At 40.0% G+C, this 17197-nt stretch overlaps 1 protein-coding gene across 3 annotated transcripts; it reads left to right on the forward strand.

The window, feature by feature from the left end:
* The first annotated feature begins 94 nt into the window (after positions 1 to 94).
* On the forward strand, positions 95 to 16698 carry LOC147143696 (DENN domain-containing protein 3-like). Of its 3 annotated transcripts, XM_086038013.1 has the most exons (28): positions 95 to 240; positions 1569 to 1708; positions 1783 to 1969; positions 2562 to 2672; positions 2941 to 3056; positions 3137 to 3249; positions 4570 to 4681; positions 4772 to 4891; positions 4971 to 5069; positions 5950 to 6069; positions 6158 to 6273; positions 6353 to 6508; positions 6684 to 6780; positions 7554 to 7657; positions 8015 to 8205; positions 8315 to 8474; positions 9706 to 9901; positions 9972 to 10140; positions 11982 to 12241; positions 12315 to 12485; positions 12571 to 12700; positions 13226 to 13333; positions 14135 to 14274; positions 14429 to 14589; positions 14725 to 14861; positions 14938 to 15056; positions 15984 to 16121; positions 16215 to 16698. In XM_086038013.1, exons 2-28 carry the CDS (start codon positions 1625 to 1627, stop codon positions 16431 to 16433), a joined length of 3834 nt encoding a protein of 1277 aa, XP_085894139.1. In that variant the 5' UTR covers positions 95 to 240; positions 1569 to 1624; the 3' UTR covers positions 16434 to 16698. The 3 variants fall into 3 exon arrangements, with proteins under 3 accessions (XP_085894139.1, XP_085894140.1, XP_085894141.1); XM_086038014.1 differs by having other exon boundaries at positions 95 to 1708; XM_086038015.1 differs by lacking the exons at positions 95 to 240; positions 1569 to 1708 and having other exon boundaries at positions 1946 to 2102.
* The last annotated feature ends 499 nt before the right edge of the window (positions 16699 to 17197 follow it).

Raw genomic sequence — 17197 nt, forward strand, 5'->3', positions numbered from 1 at the left:
ACACAAGTCCAGCTGTGCTGTGTGGTGCAATTACCACAGTCATGCGCTTAATGTTGTATAAGAACAGTTAATATAGAGATAATGTCAACCTGATTCAGAGCTGGGCATCGCCTATTTCCTGTCTGTATATTTAATCGACCCACGTGGTCCCAGTCGGTCCGAGTCAGCTAAATGACGTCAAGAACAGACTTAACCTGTACCACGTCACACGCAGATGCCGCACTCCTGACGCTCGGCTGAGTAAGGAAAAACAGAACAGTGTTGTGTACCTTGCGGTTCCACAGACGCAATGATACGTGCCTCATGTTGTTTTTATTTCACTGATCACCACACACGGCGGCGTGTCTGCTAGTGTGGCTTCTGCCTACGACGTGAAGATTACGTTCTCGATGCCGATTGTAGCACCACGTCGTCGATTAAAGATGCAGGACAGAACGCAGTGGCGGTTATATATTAGGTCAATCAATGACAGTTTTTTTGATTTTGCCTTTTAAAGGGGAAGTCAAATCGAAAATTATCTTTACAATTGTATGTTCTATGCAGCTCCTCTAGTCAAAACACAGTATTCTTGATTATTACAGGAAGTCCTCGATTTACGAACGAGTTCCGCCACAGTGGTGACGTAACCCGAATTTTTGTGTAAGTCGTATAAGTCGAAATTTACGTCAAAATACTTCCTATGAAAAACTAAAATACATTAAAATATTGTTTTAATCCAGTACTTCACATTTGCTTAGTACAGTTCAGTTGTATTTGACTTTTAAATGGGAGTTTGTATTTCCCCCTTCCAAAAAAACATTTTCTTATTTGTTCATATAGTCAGTTTGACTTGACAGTACAGTCATAGCTATAATCTGTTAAAAAAAAATTGCTGTTTCCTGTCCCCTCTTCGTGTCCCCTAATTTGATATGCAACAATGAACAATTGAAGTGCCTTGACTTTTTTTTCATATGATATTTGGCGTAAAAAGTTAAAAGTACTGTAAATGTGTAGAAAAGACACAAATGTAAAACTTAGCACTTTGTTTCAGCCGGTTATATTTACATTCATCACACTTGATAGCAACTTTATTAAAATGATACGCCTTCTCCATAGGGGGCTTCTGTGTACAGCCAATTTAGTTGTCTCCCACGAAAAGCAACTTGGGACTTTCTGAAGCATTTAAAGCCATTAGAGCAAGTTTTTCACATTCTGAAGACAGTAAGACCCACAAAAAAAGAAGCAACTGAATGTGACTGGATACAGGAAAGGTCTAGCTCAGAATCTGGAGTATTTGTTATCAAAGGGTTACAAATTATGATTCATTTTTTCAAATAATTGTGAGCACCTGTAAATGCAGGTGATCAGTATACAATTTAAAATATGAACATAAAAAAATCTTCCATCCTTAAGTGGAAAAATGCTATATTTGGTAAAAGTGGTTGAAAAAGCAAGAACGTCATTAATCTGACTCTACTAAATATAACTACTTTGAATGTGTTTCATCACTAGTTAATACAATAACTTATTTGTGTCGAATTTGCTTGTCATCCCCCTCCCACTCCTTTTCTTCCCCTCTTGTTGCTCAGTGCTTGTGTTGCAGCAGATGTGAAGACTTTGTTCAGGATCTCAATCCGTGTCCGCAATGTCGGAACATCTTCCTTCTCCTCTTCTGGAGGCTTGTGTGGTGGTGGGAGCGTCCAGTGAGAAACTACAGGAGGTCTGCCAGGTACCTTCCACATCTAAAACATAAATTAACGATTGGACGGACTGATGAAGATGCTTATGACACTTTGCTTGAAGGCTGTGGACTTTCACAGAAGTCTGCCACACATCATTTTGGAGCCGGAGGTACTGCATGTCCTGGCGCCTCCTTTTGTCAGCAGGCCGCAAGCTGAGAGTGAAGCGGTGAGGTCACACGGGAGGAAGCATCGCTCCTTGCTGAGGAAGAAGAGGAAGAAATCTTCTGCATCCACCACACCCAACCAAGGTGTGTGTTCATTTTTCATGTCAAATCTAAAAATGCATATCGCTGGCGTCGAATCCTTGTACTGCCAATATAATCACTTTTCAGGAGACTTCCAAAATGGCATGTTTTTTCAACCATTACATCGTCAAAGAGCGTAAGTCATTTTAGACACTTTAGATTGATCAAAAATGTGTAAAAACAATACCCACACATGTGGACTGACCAATAGCATAGATCTGTGAAAAAGTATTAAAATGACCAAATTGTGACATAGGAGGTTTCGGCTGGACGCCAGCGATATACTACACACTGCTCACAAAAAGTTAGGAATATTGGGTTGAAATTTCAGCATGAACCTAAAATGCATTATAACCTTTACAGGCGAACATAATTTGACCTTCTCCCAAATTTTGAATGTACATCTGTTCACACACACACAACTGTTCAAAATTTCAGTACTTTTTACACAACTTGCTGTTCCACAACAAGGAACTAAATTTGCTTTACCCAAAAGTCAAATATCTCAAATTCTTTTGTGCCATGTATGGTGCATGACTCACAAATTTCAATGAGATTTATTGTAATTTTTCATTCTTGTGTCCAATTGCTGTAGCTCGTCACAACAGTGAAGGTGAAGATGCAGCAAATGGGAGAAAAGGCAGTGATGACGTCACGGTTCCCAAAGACATCGACCTTACTGCTTTGCCTCAACTCTGCTTTCCCGGTATTGAACATGAAACACACGGCAAAGATAAGATAATTACCTTGTGGCTGTTTCAACTGCTTGGTTAACCCGAACTGGTGCAGTAAACAGAAATGTATGGAAAAAAAAGGTTGAAAATGCAATGAGGGCTTGGCTTTCACTTAAGCTAAGAGCTAAAAATATATTTTTTTCAAAAGCTGTTATTCTGTGTATCATGTCAAAGTCACGTTACTGAGCTCCTCTGCTGAACTAATGTAATGATATGAATTATTTGCCTTTTTTTCCCCAGGCGGGCTCCAAGTGACCAATGTAAAGTCAGAGGAACAGTTCCACTTCCTGGTTTTCACTGATGTCTTTGGCAACAAGTCCCATGGAGTAGTCATGCAGTGTTCTCGCCCCATCCAGGTTGGCAGCGCTAAAAAGAACCCCACACACACGTGACTTGAGATGAAGTCAAGTTGCATTACGTTTGCTGTGTGTTACAGGAGTGGATGTCGTCCTGTCAGAGCGAAGTTGCCTCTAAACTGTTCTGTGGCTACAGTTTCTGTGTGATATCCAAGTATCCATACTTCACTGCTCTCAAAGACTGTCTGTCATGGTGAGTGAGAATGAAGGAGGATTGATATCCAATTTTGTTCTGAATAATAGTAAAAATAGCGTGAAGTTACAAATCCTTCTCATAGCTTTTATTTCCATCACCCAAATGCATGACTGTACAGTATAAACTGAGTAATACTTGAAGATTTTGCCTTTCTTTGTATCACATCAACTAATCTTGAGTTGCATGATTTGCTTTATATCTGCATTGCAAGGAATGTGAACTGTGAACTGCTTTTCCAGTCCAGGACCATCAAACAACATTCTACAATTTCTCCCTTTTACTCTAATGTTGCCATTTCGCGATGTGTCATTTGCCAAATGCACAGTGTGTCATTATATCATTGCGCTAGTCCGCAGAATAATATTTATTACTTGTATTCATGGCTACAGCCTATAACAACAATTGTAACTTTTTGGAGCCCTTGGCAGACACCCTATTTTTGTGTCCAGCTCAAGTCTAGCCCAAAGCGCAGTCTAACTGTGCGCATGGGTGGAGGTTTCTTTACTTTGTTATTTTCGTAGGTCGCGCACTGTTAGAAATGGGCGTTTGGCCCATTGTGGGACTGAACACAGCCATCTTGTTTCCCGGCCAATGGCTCCATGCATGCATGACATCCACCACACACGTCCGCAGAGCTCAGAATTAGTCTGCCTCCACCCCGATCGAATCCACCAAAATCGCATGTCCTTACCTGCAGCACAACTTAGAGCTTTGAGCTGGTCTAAGATTGAATCTACTTTCAGCCACCAAATTGTGAGAAGAAGAAAACACCTTCGGTCCGCCGGAACGCCAACCATGGCTCATAGCGGTTTACCAAATTCCCAAACATGCTAAACGAGGCTTGCACCTGCAAAAAAATTAAGACACACCATTTTTTTTTTTTTACACGTGTGCATGTGCGCTATCTAAAAAAATAGAGCCCGGTGGGTTGATCCACTTTCAGTCTTTTTTTCTAATAAAGTACAAGATAAGGAAAAAAGATAATCCATAATACAATACAGTTTATAAGTACAAAAGAAAGGACACATTGCAATGTATTGCACAATACCTTTTTTTCATTTTGCACTCAATATATATTACATTCCTATGGAAATGTCCAACTAATACTAAACCAAATAAAAACTAAACTAATATGAAACATTTTTGAAAAAAATAAAACTAATGAAAACTAACAACTCTAAAAAGTCATTAAAACTAACTGAATCTGAAAAACCAAAATCAAAATGAAAAACTATAGTGAAAAATGCAAAACGACTTTAACCCTGCCACCAGGTGTCCTTATAGTTTTATCAAGTCTTCTTCCTGTTTCCCTGTCAGTCTTCTAATAGAGCTCAGAGCTTGTCATTTTTCGGACGTGGAGGAGAAGGTGAAGGACTTTGCGGCCAAATTGGCGTTGGTCCCCATCCCTCCTCCTGGACAACTCCATTTGGTATCTGTTACAGTCAAACAGACTCTTATTGTTTAACTTGACTGCGATGCACCTCATAATATCCTGTGTTTGGCCACCCCTCCCAACCAGATGTTTACATTGCATCCCCTGACGATCGAATTGCCATCCAGAAAAGACATAGATTCTCCTGCTGTGGATTTAGACCTTCATCTGCCTTTCGTCTGCTTCCGTCCGCATTCTCTCCTGCAGGTATATCCCGACCTCCTTGATGCTGTCCTGGCTGGAGGCATGCTAGGGTTGGAGATGTCACATTCTCTTCTCTGTGCAGGTGTTATCTTGCCTCCTCCAGGAGCAAAGGGTAGTGCTATTTTCGGCCAACTGGGCCCGACTGACACTGGTGGCAGAAAGTTTGTTGCTTTTTCTGCAGGTACGCTCATCACCGGTGGCATACCTGTCCAATTGAATCCTTTTTATGAATTACTTTTTCTCATGTGGGCATCTTAATGGGGAAAAGGTTGAAGTAGTGAACAAAAAAAAAAATCATGGCCTACCGGTACCTATTTGTCTAATTCATTTTTAAATTGATGGTAGTGATTTGATGTTATCATATCTTTAAACGGATAACATTACATCCAAACTATGTAAAACTATATAAACTACTATAATAACACGTTAGGTTTTTCATTCATTAGTTCCAAGTAGTAATACATATTTGATAGTGTTAATACATATGTACATTGTGTTATGCAGATACAGATTGACCTTCTCATTCTAAAAGCAGTTGGGTTAAAAATAATACAATTTTGGATAAAAAAATGGACCGATCCACAAACCGGGTCAATTTGACTCATGTTCTTGCGTTGTTTTGTACAAAACAGCCCAATTTTTGTGGTTGTTTTGTACAAAACTACCCATTTTTGAGGTTGTTTTTGAAAAAAAGGAAGTTGGGTCAAATTGACCCAAGTAGTGAATCGGTCTATTTTTGACCCAAAATGGTGTTATTTTTAACCCAAGTGTTTTTAGAGTGAATGAATCCAATTAGAAAACAATAGCAGCATTAAACATTTTATCTAGGGGAAAAATGCCCCTTCTGACATAATAAAATTACACCAGGGGTCTCCAAGTCAGGTCCTCGTGAGCCCCTGTTTTGTATGTTACCCAGTGTTGGAACAGGGTAAACATATACAAAACAGGTTGGATAGGGGCTCACAAGGACCGGACTTGGAGACAACTGAGTTCCACCATTAAATGCATCTCCCACAAAATAAATTGGCTGCTGGTGTTTTATCATTGTATTGTTTTTGCAGCCTCTATCATGGCAGCATCCTTACGTTCCCGTGCTGGCCAGAGGCATGCTGGACTTCCTCATGGCACCGACCGCCTTCCTCATGGGCTGCCATCTCTGCCATTTCGAAGAAGTTGCTGTGGTGAGCACTAGGACAGTGTGGCCCATTAAACTGCAAATTGTTGTTGTTTTGTTTTTTTCCAAATATTGTGTTGTTTCTGTCCATACAGGAAACAGATGATCTGATCCTCATCAATATTGATAATGGAAGTGTGTCCACTTCTTGTTCGGAGACTGTTGACCTACCAGAGATCCCAACGTTTGCAGCAGATTGCTTCACACAAAGGTAAATAAACAGCAAACTGATGAATGCTGCTAGCTTGTAATAATACATTGTGGTTAATAATCAGTATGTTTTTGTGTAGGTGTCAATCTCTGCAGATCCACTTTGACTTGGACCAATGCAAGCGTGCGAGCTGCACTGACATCGAGGATCAGCGTGCCAAGAGACGAGCGTGGCAGCGTAATCTAAACCGTGACATCCAGAGGATCACCACTGAACTCATTGTCAACATATTCAGGTTGTCACTGAGTTGTTTTAAGCGGTGATGATTTCATAAATGCCCAGTACACTCTTTGAATACAACATTATCTTAGCCTCACAATCTAATGGCAACTAATATGAGAAAGAGCTATTTGCTGTTCTCCCAACCTTTACTTATATTGCCACATTATTATATTTCCATACATGTGCAGGCATGTTAGCAGCCACTTGAACTACGAACACCGAGTATTCAACAGTGAAGAGTTCCTGAAAAGCAGAGAACCAGCAGAGCAACATTTCTACAAGAATGTAAATACTTTTTATTGTTATCCTTTTATGCGTCACGCAATCCTCTCAACATATACGGCATATCACTGAACCCTAAATTAGGAACACCAGCGCAATCGCATTAATCCAAGACAGTGTACCTAATATTGCAGATGGTGACCTTTTGATGGTGAGGATCTAGAAAGAGGCACTAAAGTTTTTAGAGCTCTTCACACTAAAAATCCAACAGGCCTAAACGGACTGCCTTCTTGTATTTTGAAGTCTTTTACAGAGAAACTGTCTTCGGCTTGGCAGAAATCATTCCATCTTTCCATAGACACTTGTACGCTATGAGTCCAGAAAAAAATCTATTGTAGAGCCAATACCCAAAAAGCTTTGTATTCAGGAGGACAACGATTACCGGCCAACGGCCATTTTTAAATCAATGGAGAAGGTCAAGATGGGGAATCTTTGTACCGCTGTACAATGAATAGCAGTTTGCGATTGATGTCAAATGTAACTGTAACATGTAACTGAAACTATAATTATGACCTAATCTAATCCGCCACTGTCTTGAATTCATCTAGTTTGTGTTAATATGTTGTTTCCTTTGTGTGTCATTCATGTGATGTGGATTTATTCCTGCTCTGTGACAAATGTCTCCCTGCTTGAGACCAATAAAGTAACCTGAACCTGAGTTCATGTACTGTACCTTTGGGGTTAACAATAAAACAAAAAAATCCACATTTATTTGGAATGGTTATTCTTGCTTGGGTACATTCTTGTGTTGATTGCCGAATCTGGCTTTGTTGCAGGTGTTGGAGACACACATCTTCCATTCTTTCCTTAGGGACCGTCTCAACAGGAAGATGGACAACTTTGCTCGCTTGGAACTCAGCACTCGATCAGAGATGCGAAAGTAAGCTTTTTTTAAAGTCTCGTGTCTTATCTTATTGTACCGTAATGTATCGTGTCATGTCACATCTTCACAAGATTTTTATCATATCGCATCATAAACAAATGTACCTTATTCTACAGAATTTGAGTCTTTATTTAAAATAATACAATTGTATGGGACGATTTGGAAGATCGTCAACAAGCAGCTGTTGATTTCAGCCAGGTTTCCGTGTTATTAATGTCAAAGCACGTTTTTGCCAATGAATCGACTTCAAGCTTGAACCGACTAGTTGACTACTCAATTCAAGCCTTGCTATGTATACAGTTTGTGGGTTATTAGAACAAATAAATATCTGTTTTATGATCCTGTTTGCAACAGGATGAAGGTATCAGTGCAAAGCCAACGCAGACCTACCATGCAGGAGATTCAAGCCCGGAGAAAGAGCTCCAACCCTGAGAACAAGATGATTACTAGACAAGGAATGAGCCTTCCCAACCTGGGCGATCAAGACCTAACCATGAGCTTTCCAATAATTTCACTACCAACCAAAATCATATTGTGCGAACCTGGTGAGAGTGGAGAGGAACATTTGAATAGAATTGCTCATGCGGTTGAACTGACTGGTTACAAACAACAACATTTTTTTTTTCATTTTCCACAATCTTGCTTTTATCCTAGCACCAAGGATGCCTCTTAACACTGTGGAGATATTCAAGCTCCCAGAATTCCCAGACTGTCTGTCCTTCCACGCTGCCCAAAGTTATTACAGTGAACTGATCCTGCTTCTTGGCAAGGCGATCGACTCCGTTCAAAACGACAACTCTACTCTACTAGCCAGGTATGTTTACTGCACAGGAATTATCCACATGGGCCTAATGCAAGTGGACTATAACAGCGGGAAATGAAAATGTATTTTTGTCTACCCCTTCATTCGGGTTCTTATCAAAATTGGATTATTTGTTGTTTGGCTGTACCACTTGGAGATCAAGCTAATTTAATTAGTTAGTGACGACCTTCCATGATTGGCTCGGTGGCGCTCCTTGGAATGTTTTAAAAATGCAGCCCTGGAAGCCAGTTTCACATAAAAATATGAGAATTAGTAGGCATGTCGAGTAAATTTGTCTTGGATATGTTTGTTTAATTTCACTTTCTGTTTGTTAACAAATTTGAAAAATGTATACAGTACTAGACACGTGGTTAACACTGAGTTAGGAAGAATGTAAGACTTTGTCGTAGCTTGCGGGAAGAACATGGCGGCAAAGTTGGATGATTTCTATCAAATCAACGAACGACCAAAACATTAACTGTCATTTTCAGCTTTGCGGTAGTAATAATGTTCACATTTCAGGGAAATTATCACTGCAAAAAACTATATGGTGGCTTGTTTGTAGGAACGTGAAATTCCTAGCATGACTAGACCCACAGAAAGGTCTCAAGAACCGATGCCCAAAATCTGCGATTTTGTTTTGAAGCTAACATTTGAGAAATATTTCTAGGGACCTTCAAAACAAATTTGTCCTAGAGATTTTGTTGAATTGCTAACAAATTTAAACAATGTGTAACAGACAGCGCACACTATTGAATGACATCTGTTGGGGATCTATCAAGTTGTATGATTGGTCCATTTTAGAATCATTTTTGCCTTGAAGTTTGCGTTCTGCTGAGTGACAAGCTTTGTATCTTAAAATTGCTTTGATTCTTCATCATGGTAATGCTCAGGCCAAATTGTCTTTTTGAGAGCTTCCCCCCATCAAACATTCCTCTGGTAGGGGTTTGGGAGTGAGCCAAAAATTTGCTCAACAGCAGCCATTGGAATGTTTTAAGGAATCCGCCCTGAAGCCATTTTCACATAGCAACGTGAAAAGTCAGAAAAGTCCGAAGAATACATGCCCTAAAGTCTACCCTTACGTTTCAAGTGTCTATTATGTTGTCATTTTGGCCATTTCTACCAGTCCTTCAAAAACAAACATAATCTTTGTTAATACAACTCTTGCATTAGATTGTGCATCAACGTTTTTGTCGAGTGGATGGATTTTTACATCGCCTAAAAGTGGTTTCTCATTCCTAAGGTACTACTACTTGCGGGGTTTCACCAATCTGCTGTGTTTGCGTCGCCTCAATGCTCTGGGTGACTTCCAGACGCTCTACAAGACGGACACAGCCATCTTCCCCACACAAGTGGTCGCATGGCTGGTGGACTCGCTCATGCAGGAAGAACAGCAGCAAGCCAACAGATGGCCTGAACTCAAAAGACTTATCCTCAAGGTCAGTCTCCTCACACCTTTATGAAGTCAACAGCCAGAGAATTACATTATTGTCCTAAATTGATCGTCAGGTGAAGACCGAAAACAAGAAGCCGTCGGTGCAGCTCGACGACGATGTCAAGAAATTTGAGCTCCCCCGGAAACATCTGGATCGAGAGGAGTTTGTGCGTTGCATTCAAGAGGGCGGGATCGTTAAAGACGTGGCGACCATACATCGCTTATTCAACGCTCTTACAGATGGTAAGTGATGAAGGGAGGTTGGCGGCAAAAAGTTTACTAAGGGGAATTCTTTCCCATCTCCTGAAAACATTCCCATGGAGGAAGCAGAACTGCATTACTGAGCCATCACTTTATCTATTAGGCTGACTTATTTTTACACTCTTATATAAAATAGTATTAACTTGGGCAACTTTACGGTTTAATTGTGGATATTTATAATATTAATACTTTGATTGTTTTGCTCACTTAAGATACTTGTTCATGTCGGCACACAATTGCCATAGAGCGTATCAAACCTTAATTCATTACATTTGCTACGCATTTTTCAAGCAGGCACATTTTGCGTCGGAGGCACACAGGGCCAAGAACTACATAAATCCTGCAGCCTGCCTGCCTTCCTTCTTTAGACTCTCTTGACACAAGTCTTTATATTGATGTTATTCACGCTTATGGTGCAAATTTTTGTCATAGTGGATTCGAGCAACTGTATTATAATCTGTTCCATTCTAATTTGCATTGAGCGTGAAGTACAATATGTAGACTGTAAATTGTACTGGCTTACAGAAAATAAATGCTGGAATGTACAGTATGCACAGCCCGTTTAGTTACTCACTCGCAACCTGAAGTCTAAAGTTGAGCACATTTGTCCCATGTGATGATTACATCATAATGTAAATGTATAATGTGTAAAAACACAGAACAAGAAGTGGACCTCAACAACAACAGCAATTTCTTCTGATATTTATATGAAATTCATTTAGATGGAACGTTTCTCTTCGCAGCTTTTATAAAGCCCTCCAAGGCCGGAACTTTATATATAATTTGTGGTTTTGAGGCGTTTTCATAACAGCTCCTTTGAGGTTTTAATTGTTTTTAGATCCGCATGATTGGTCAGCTCAAATACTCCTGCGGGGCTCACGGGCTGCAGGTTTACCCATCCCCGATTTCGACTTTGAGCTGATGTGTGACGCTCTATTGTAATTGTACTCGTAATGTGTTTCTATATACAATTGACCTGACGCACGTGTGTGTAAATGAACAGTTACACGCTCATAATCCCCTGCTGTATCTGAGATGTCTTTGTATATCATACCATCCACAGACAGGGTTTCATGAAATAAAAAGCACACATATCCAGAAACTTGCTCAACATAATGATAATAGAAGCAAGATCACGTCTAAGTAAAAATCAATGTTTTGATGAGCTTGATTTACAAGACAATGCCATGTTATTGTCAATTGCTTTCCTTTCCTGTTTACTTCATGTACCAGTATGCTAGCCAACAGCCAATCAGCTGACATCATTTTGCACAATGCGATTGAAGAGGCTATTCATTCAAATCATCTGTACGAAATACAATGGCACAAAATTCTGTTAATTCTTCACAATTCTTACTTTTTACTGGTTTATGCCTGCTTTTATTATGCCATGTTGTTTGTTTGCTACGGTGTGAAAGTAATGACTTGAATTGAGGTTGACTCTAAGAATCAAATGTTCTTTACTAAATATAGATTTTTTTTTTTTTTAAGTTTTCATTCCAATTCATTGTAATTTTTTATACCCAGATGAGTGTGGTGTGGCTCTCCCCACCAACACTCACTGAGGAGACTGAGAAAACAGCAGAACACATGGACAGAGAAAAAGGAGCATGGCAAGTTCAGAATCATCTTAGGACATGATGAAAACATACGAAAAATTAATAAAATACATCATACACACCAGAGATGATGATTAAAATATATGTGTAGAGATCGCCAGATGTGTTTTGTACCCTTATAAAGTCAACTGCTTATGTAGTGCTACATGTTGTTGCCAGTGTGGGGGTCTTACACGTACGTATATTGTATAATGTATTATTTAGGTGAGTCGCAGCAAGTGGACCCCGAGCTCTTCAAAGGCTTCTACACTTTCTGGAAGGAAACTGAAGCAGAAGCTCAAGACTTCAACCTCCCCTCCGAGGTCATCGACCACCTGGACCACAGCGAGTGCGTCTACAAGTTGTCGTCCTGTGTCAAGACCTCCCACGGCGTGGGTAAAATTGCCATGACGCAGAAACGCCTCTTCTTGCTCCCAGAGGGTCAGCCGGGCTTTCTGGAAATCACGATGTTCCGAGACATACAGGTGCCTTTGTAGATGGAAAACCAGCCAAATCATGTTCTCGACCGGAATCTGTCTAAGCAACCCTTCTGCGCAGGAGGTGAAGATAGCTTCGGCTCCTTTTCTCCTGGTTCGCATTCCTTCTCTGCGTATTCGGACTTCTGGCAGGCTCAAGTCATTTGAGGCCAACCTGAAGACGGAAACTGATCTCTGGAATCTTGTGGTCAAAGAGATGTGGGCCGGGCGCAAGATGGCCGACCAACATAAGGTAAGGAAAACAAGTACAGTACTTGAGCTTGAAGACCCGACGGGATGATGCAATGCAACACCATTCAGCAGATGTCGTTTTTTAGGACCCTCAGTACATGACTCAGGCTCTGACCAATGTCCTCCTGATGGATGCTGTGGTGGGCTGTCTGCAGACCCAAAGGTCAATCTGTGCTGCCGCAAAGCTGGCCTATTTTGACAAGGTCAAAAATGAAGGTGAAGGTTTGCTCCTCAACTATTACTCGCTACTTGAGAATATTGATAAAACTATTGTTTACGCTACTGTTTAGACAACGTCAGATTAAAATGTCAGATGTTTTTTGATCATGCTATTTCTTGGAAAATAGCTTTTTGATTCATGCTTGCTGTAATAGATTCGTGTACATTGTGTCCTTGGTTATCGGACGATACAATCTCAATTTTTTGGCAAGAGATTACCGTATTCATTTTAGTGAGTTTGTGATGCCGTAAGAATCACAATTCCGTATTTGCTTGAATTGATGAATTGCACTTTTTATGTAGAATAGCATTAGCAAGGCTTACACATAAGGGCAAGGGTTTTGCTAGAAAATTCTAATATAAGATATGCTATGCTTCAGATCATGAGCTTTTTCCTTTTAATAGATGGACAAGTGGATCCACGGATGAAAACTACATTGATTTGATTCTTTGATATGTTCATCATTATATTATGTTCTTGTTCTTATCATTGCAAAATTGTTGTCATTTTACTCTGAACAGTGCCCATGATGGTGCCTAAAACTACCTCTGAGACGCTAAAACACAAAATTAACCCGTCATTGGACTTTGCAGAGCCACAGACTGTCCATGTGCTGCTTTACACTCCAGGTACCTGTTTACAGACTCCATTTTTATTCCCATGTATGGATTTATTAATAGTGCATAATTGTTAATTACATAGAAGTCTATAGAATGACTGGGCTTGACATCTTAAAGTCATCAGCATTACTTCAAAGTTACTCTTTAGTATCCTCAAAGTTGCTCTTTGGTGTCCTCTGTCAAAGTTGGGTTTACAGAGTAACAGTGTAGCTTCTGTGTTGCGATGAAGCTTTATGTGTTGAGACCACAGATATTATCACACGCCTCACGTGTTTCGTGATGGAATTACTGACACTAATTGACTTTAATTTTCTTTTTTTTTTTTAAGTCATAAGATATGCGACATCCATTTAAAGTGTACTTTGGGAGGAAACAGGACAAATTCATAACCCCCCCTTTTTTTTTTTATTAAGTCACAAGATGTGCAACTTCTATTTTTCAAAGGAAGAGGACGCATTCATGAAGACCCTTCCAACAGTACCAATCAAAACTGAATGTTATTGTCTTTCTAAGTTTTAATACAACTATTTCAGGAAGCATCAGTGAGCATTCTTGCTCTCTTGAGCATTTTTTTTTTGCATGATAGCAAAACGTTATTTATACGAGCCCCAATAATGGATTTGTAGCAAAAGCCCTATAGGCTGTCTCTTTTCTTGAGGAGTATGAATGAATTTGATAGGTGACCATTTCTGCTATGGTACATGGTCTTTAATCCTTCCTTTGTACCATTTTCACTCTTCTAGCATCACATTGATAGTTTAATTAGTGTCTAAACTTTTATTCAGTGAAAGGACATCTTCTCTTGTACAGGTCAGTTGACATGTGGTGACTCAAAGAATGAGATGAATCCCAAGCTGTGGGTGGCCCTCAGCGGAGGTCGAGTGGTTGTATTCGATGCTGCGAGCTGGTCCATGCTGCAGGATTCCATCCATGTTGGCGAGTCACAACTGGTAAGTACAATCATACTGTCCAGTATCGAAAAAAAAAAACCCAAAAAACCTCTGATGTTATCAATGGAGTTTGCCATGAAGAATCTAACAACATTATAAGTGAGAATGAATACTTTTCGATGTACTGAATTGAAGCCCAAGCTGTCCCCAACAGAACTGCATGCTGGGATTGGTCCACGACCAAGTGTGGATCGGCTCCCAGGACTCGGTCATCTACATCATCGACACGCACAACCTGTCCTGCAACAAACAGCTGACCGAGCACAGACACGAGGTGACTGGACTCACGCTGGATGCAGGAGATAAACATTGCAGGTACATACGTCCAGACACTTACTTCACAATATTTAAAGTTATTTGTAATATTTTGTGTGGGTGTGACATTACTCAAGCACTTGTTTGCAAGAGCAGCCTTTGTTCAGTCATCATGTTAATGCTCTCTCTCCGCAGTTCTGAGATGTACTCATGCAGCTGCGATGGGACAATACTGCAGTGGGATTCATCCAGCCTGAAGGTGAAGCGACAGTTCCACGTCAACTGCAAGCGTCTCTCCTCTATACAGATCCACGATGATACACTGTGGTGCTGTAGGTGCATACTTCAAAATCCCTTTACGCACGATAGATGAAGCTTCCCAATGATTTGTTGTGGCTTGTTTTATAGGCTGCGTTGACAGCATTGTGGAGCTAAAAAAGAGCGGGATGCCACAAAGAAGGCTGCTGCTGCCTGAGCAACTTCGAGGCCCAACAAGTAGATTCAGCAGCTTTATTGTCATCCCAGAGGTGACACATCCTCATCTTTGTCGTACATGTCAGTCTGTCTCAACGAGAATAATAAAAAGTCACTGTTACTGAAAAAATAGTGCAGGTAAACTGATTTGTTTTCTAATTTAACCTTTATTTATCCAGATACAGCAACTGAGAACAGATTCTCTTTTTGCATTGTCGACCTGGCTGCAGACATCTGAGTAAAACAAGGCATCAGAATGACCTGCGAATGATTGACAACAAGGAAATACATGTAAAAAAAAATGTTTTTAAAAAGGGACAAATGCATGTAAAGAAAAATGACAAAAAAATCCATAACATTTATGGACTCCACATCTGACACAGTGTTGCACAGAAAAAGATAGCATTAAAAAAACATTAAAAAAAACTGAACCTAACAATTAAAAACAATAAAACAGTAGCAAAGTTTAAAAAACAATAAAAATAAAAAAGACACTAATACGAGGGCAAAGTCTCATGAGAGTTCCATGTTGAGAGCAAGGAATAAGAAATTTTAAAGTGAGAATTTTAAGTGCACAGGAAGCCAGTCGAGGGGCTGTCTTGTTAATTTATCTCTGCCAGTGACAGACTGTCGTGACAGACAGAACAATTAAATGCTCCTCCGCTAGATGGCAGAATGGTGCAATTAACTTGTGTATCCACTTGTTGCCTTTCATACAACAGAAAAGAGGCTCAACTGAACAAGCCCAGATTTCACACTGAGTATGTAAATTATGAATGAGATTCAGATGAGATAATCATTAATTCAGTGTTCAGTCCGTATATTTTTTTAGATTTCTGTTTAACCACCAAACATTGCCACCAGTGCCATTAGATGTTTACGTTCTAAAGTATGTGCCTTGGCTTGAAAAGAGATGGAAACCATTGCCCTAGGCCAGCTAAAATTTGACTTGCCAGTGCTTTTTTTTGTGTGTGTTCCAGCGAGGTGAGCTCTGGACAGGCTTGGCAGACTCAGGTGAGCTCTATGTGTGGCACGCTGATGGCCATAAAGCTGCTTTCAAGAAGATCTCCCTGACAGGCTGCTCTGGGGTAACCTGCATGATCCGAGTCAAGGACCAGGTGAGCCTTGTTTTTTTTTTGTCACATTTGATTTATTGTAACAATGTCAATATTGTAACTATTATCAGTGACGTTCTTCATCCTCCACCTCAGATCTGGGTGGGCTGCTGTGGTGAGAGTGGTGTGGGAGGTCATTGTGATGGTCAGCTGAGAGGCCAGCTGATGGTGGTACACCCGGAGACTCTGACAGTGGCCAAGGAGCTGCAGGCCCATTCGGACAGCATCCAGACGCTCTGTTCTGCTGAAGACCGCTATGTCCTGAGCGGATCTGCCCGGCGTGATGGCAAAATAGCCATTTGGAAAGTAGAGTAGGACACAGACTGGAGAATAGAGGGGATGAGTGAGAGACTGAATAACTTGATGCAACAGATGCTGCAGCTTACATGTCTTGTGCCTTTTTTCTGATTACAATTTTATTATTCCATTTTTTATTTTGAATGATACAGTAGAAACTAGCCCAAAATGTGTTGGAATATTCCTTGAAGATCAAATATACATAACTTTGAATTGGTGTGATGAAGTGAAACTTTTTTCATTGCTACTTTTTCCTTTGTTTCCTTATTTGCTAGCTACTTAAAAGGCCAATTTTCAAAGGTTTCCAATACATTAACGAATTGAATTTCGGGTGAATAAATGACAGATTTTTGCAACTACTACTTTGGTTTACTTTATGTGTATGCTTGTTTTTTTTTTGTGCCAATTCATAAACGTCTTCATAATTAATCTATGTTCATAAAACAATTGTGTGCCTATACACATTCATTATAGATGGCTTATTCATCTGCTTATGGCTGTTTATGTTGGTGTAAAATGACTATGATTATGCATTTATTTAGAGAAATTAATCTTTCGAACGAATTTCATCAAAATAATTAAATGGCAGTTTCGGTTGCTGAAACAAGCGGACGCTCCAATCCTATAGGTGGCGGTAATATTTACAGCTTGTTTTTCAACCAGCAATGAGCTGAGCAACTGTTTGCGGCAAGAAAAGAACGCCACGAACCAGTCGTCGTAAATTTGCATTTATTTTTAATTTTTTTAATTTATTTTCCCTTATTTTTTTTACTTAAATACTT

The sequence above is a fragment of the Filicampus tigris genome, chromosome 8, assembly GCF_054856515.1.
Source record: "Filicampus tigris isolate MCC_2025a chromosome 8, RoL_Ftig_1.0, whole genome shotgun sequence".
In the NCBI taxonomy this organism is placed as follows: domain Eukaryota; kingdom Metazoa; phylum Chordata; class Actinopteri; order Syngnathiformes; family Syngnathidae; genus Filicampus; species Filicampus tigris.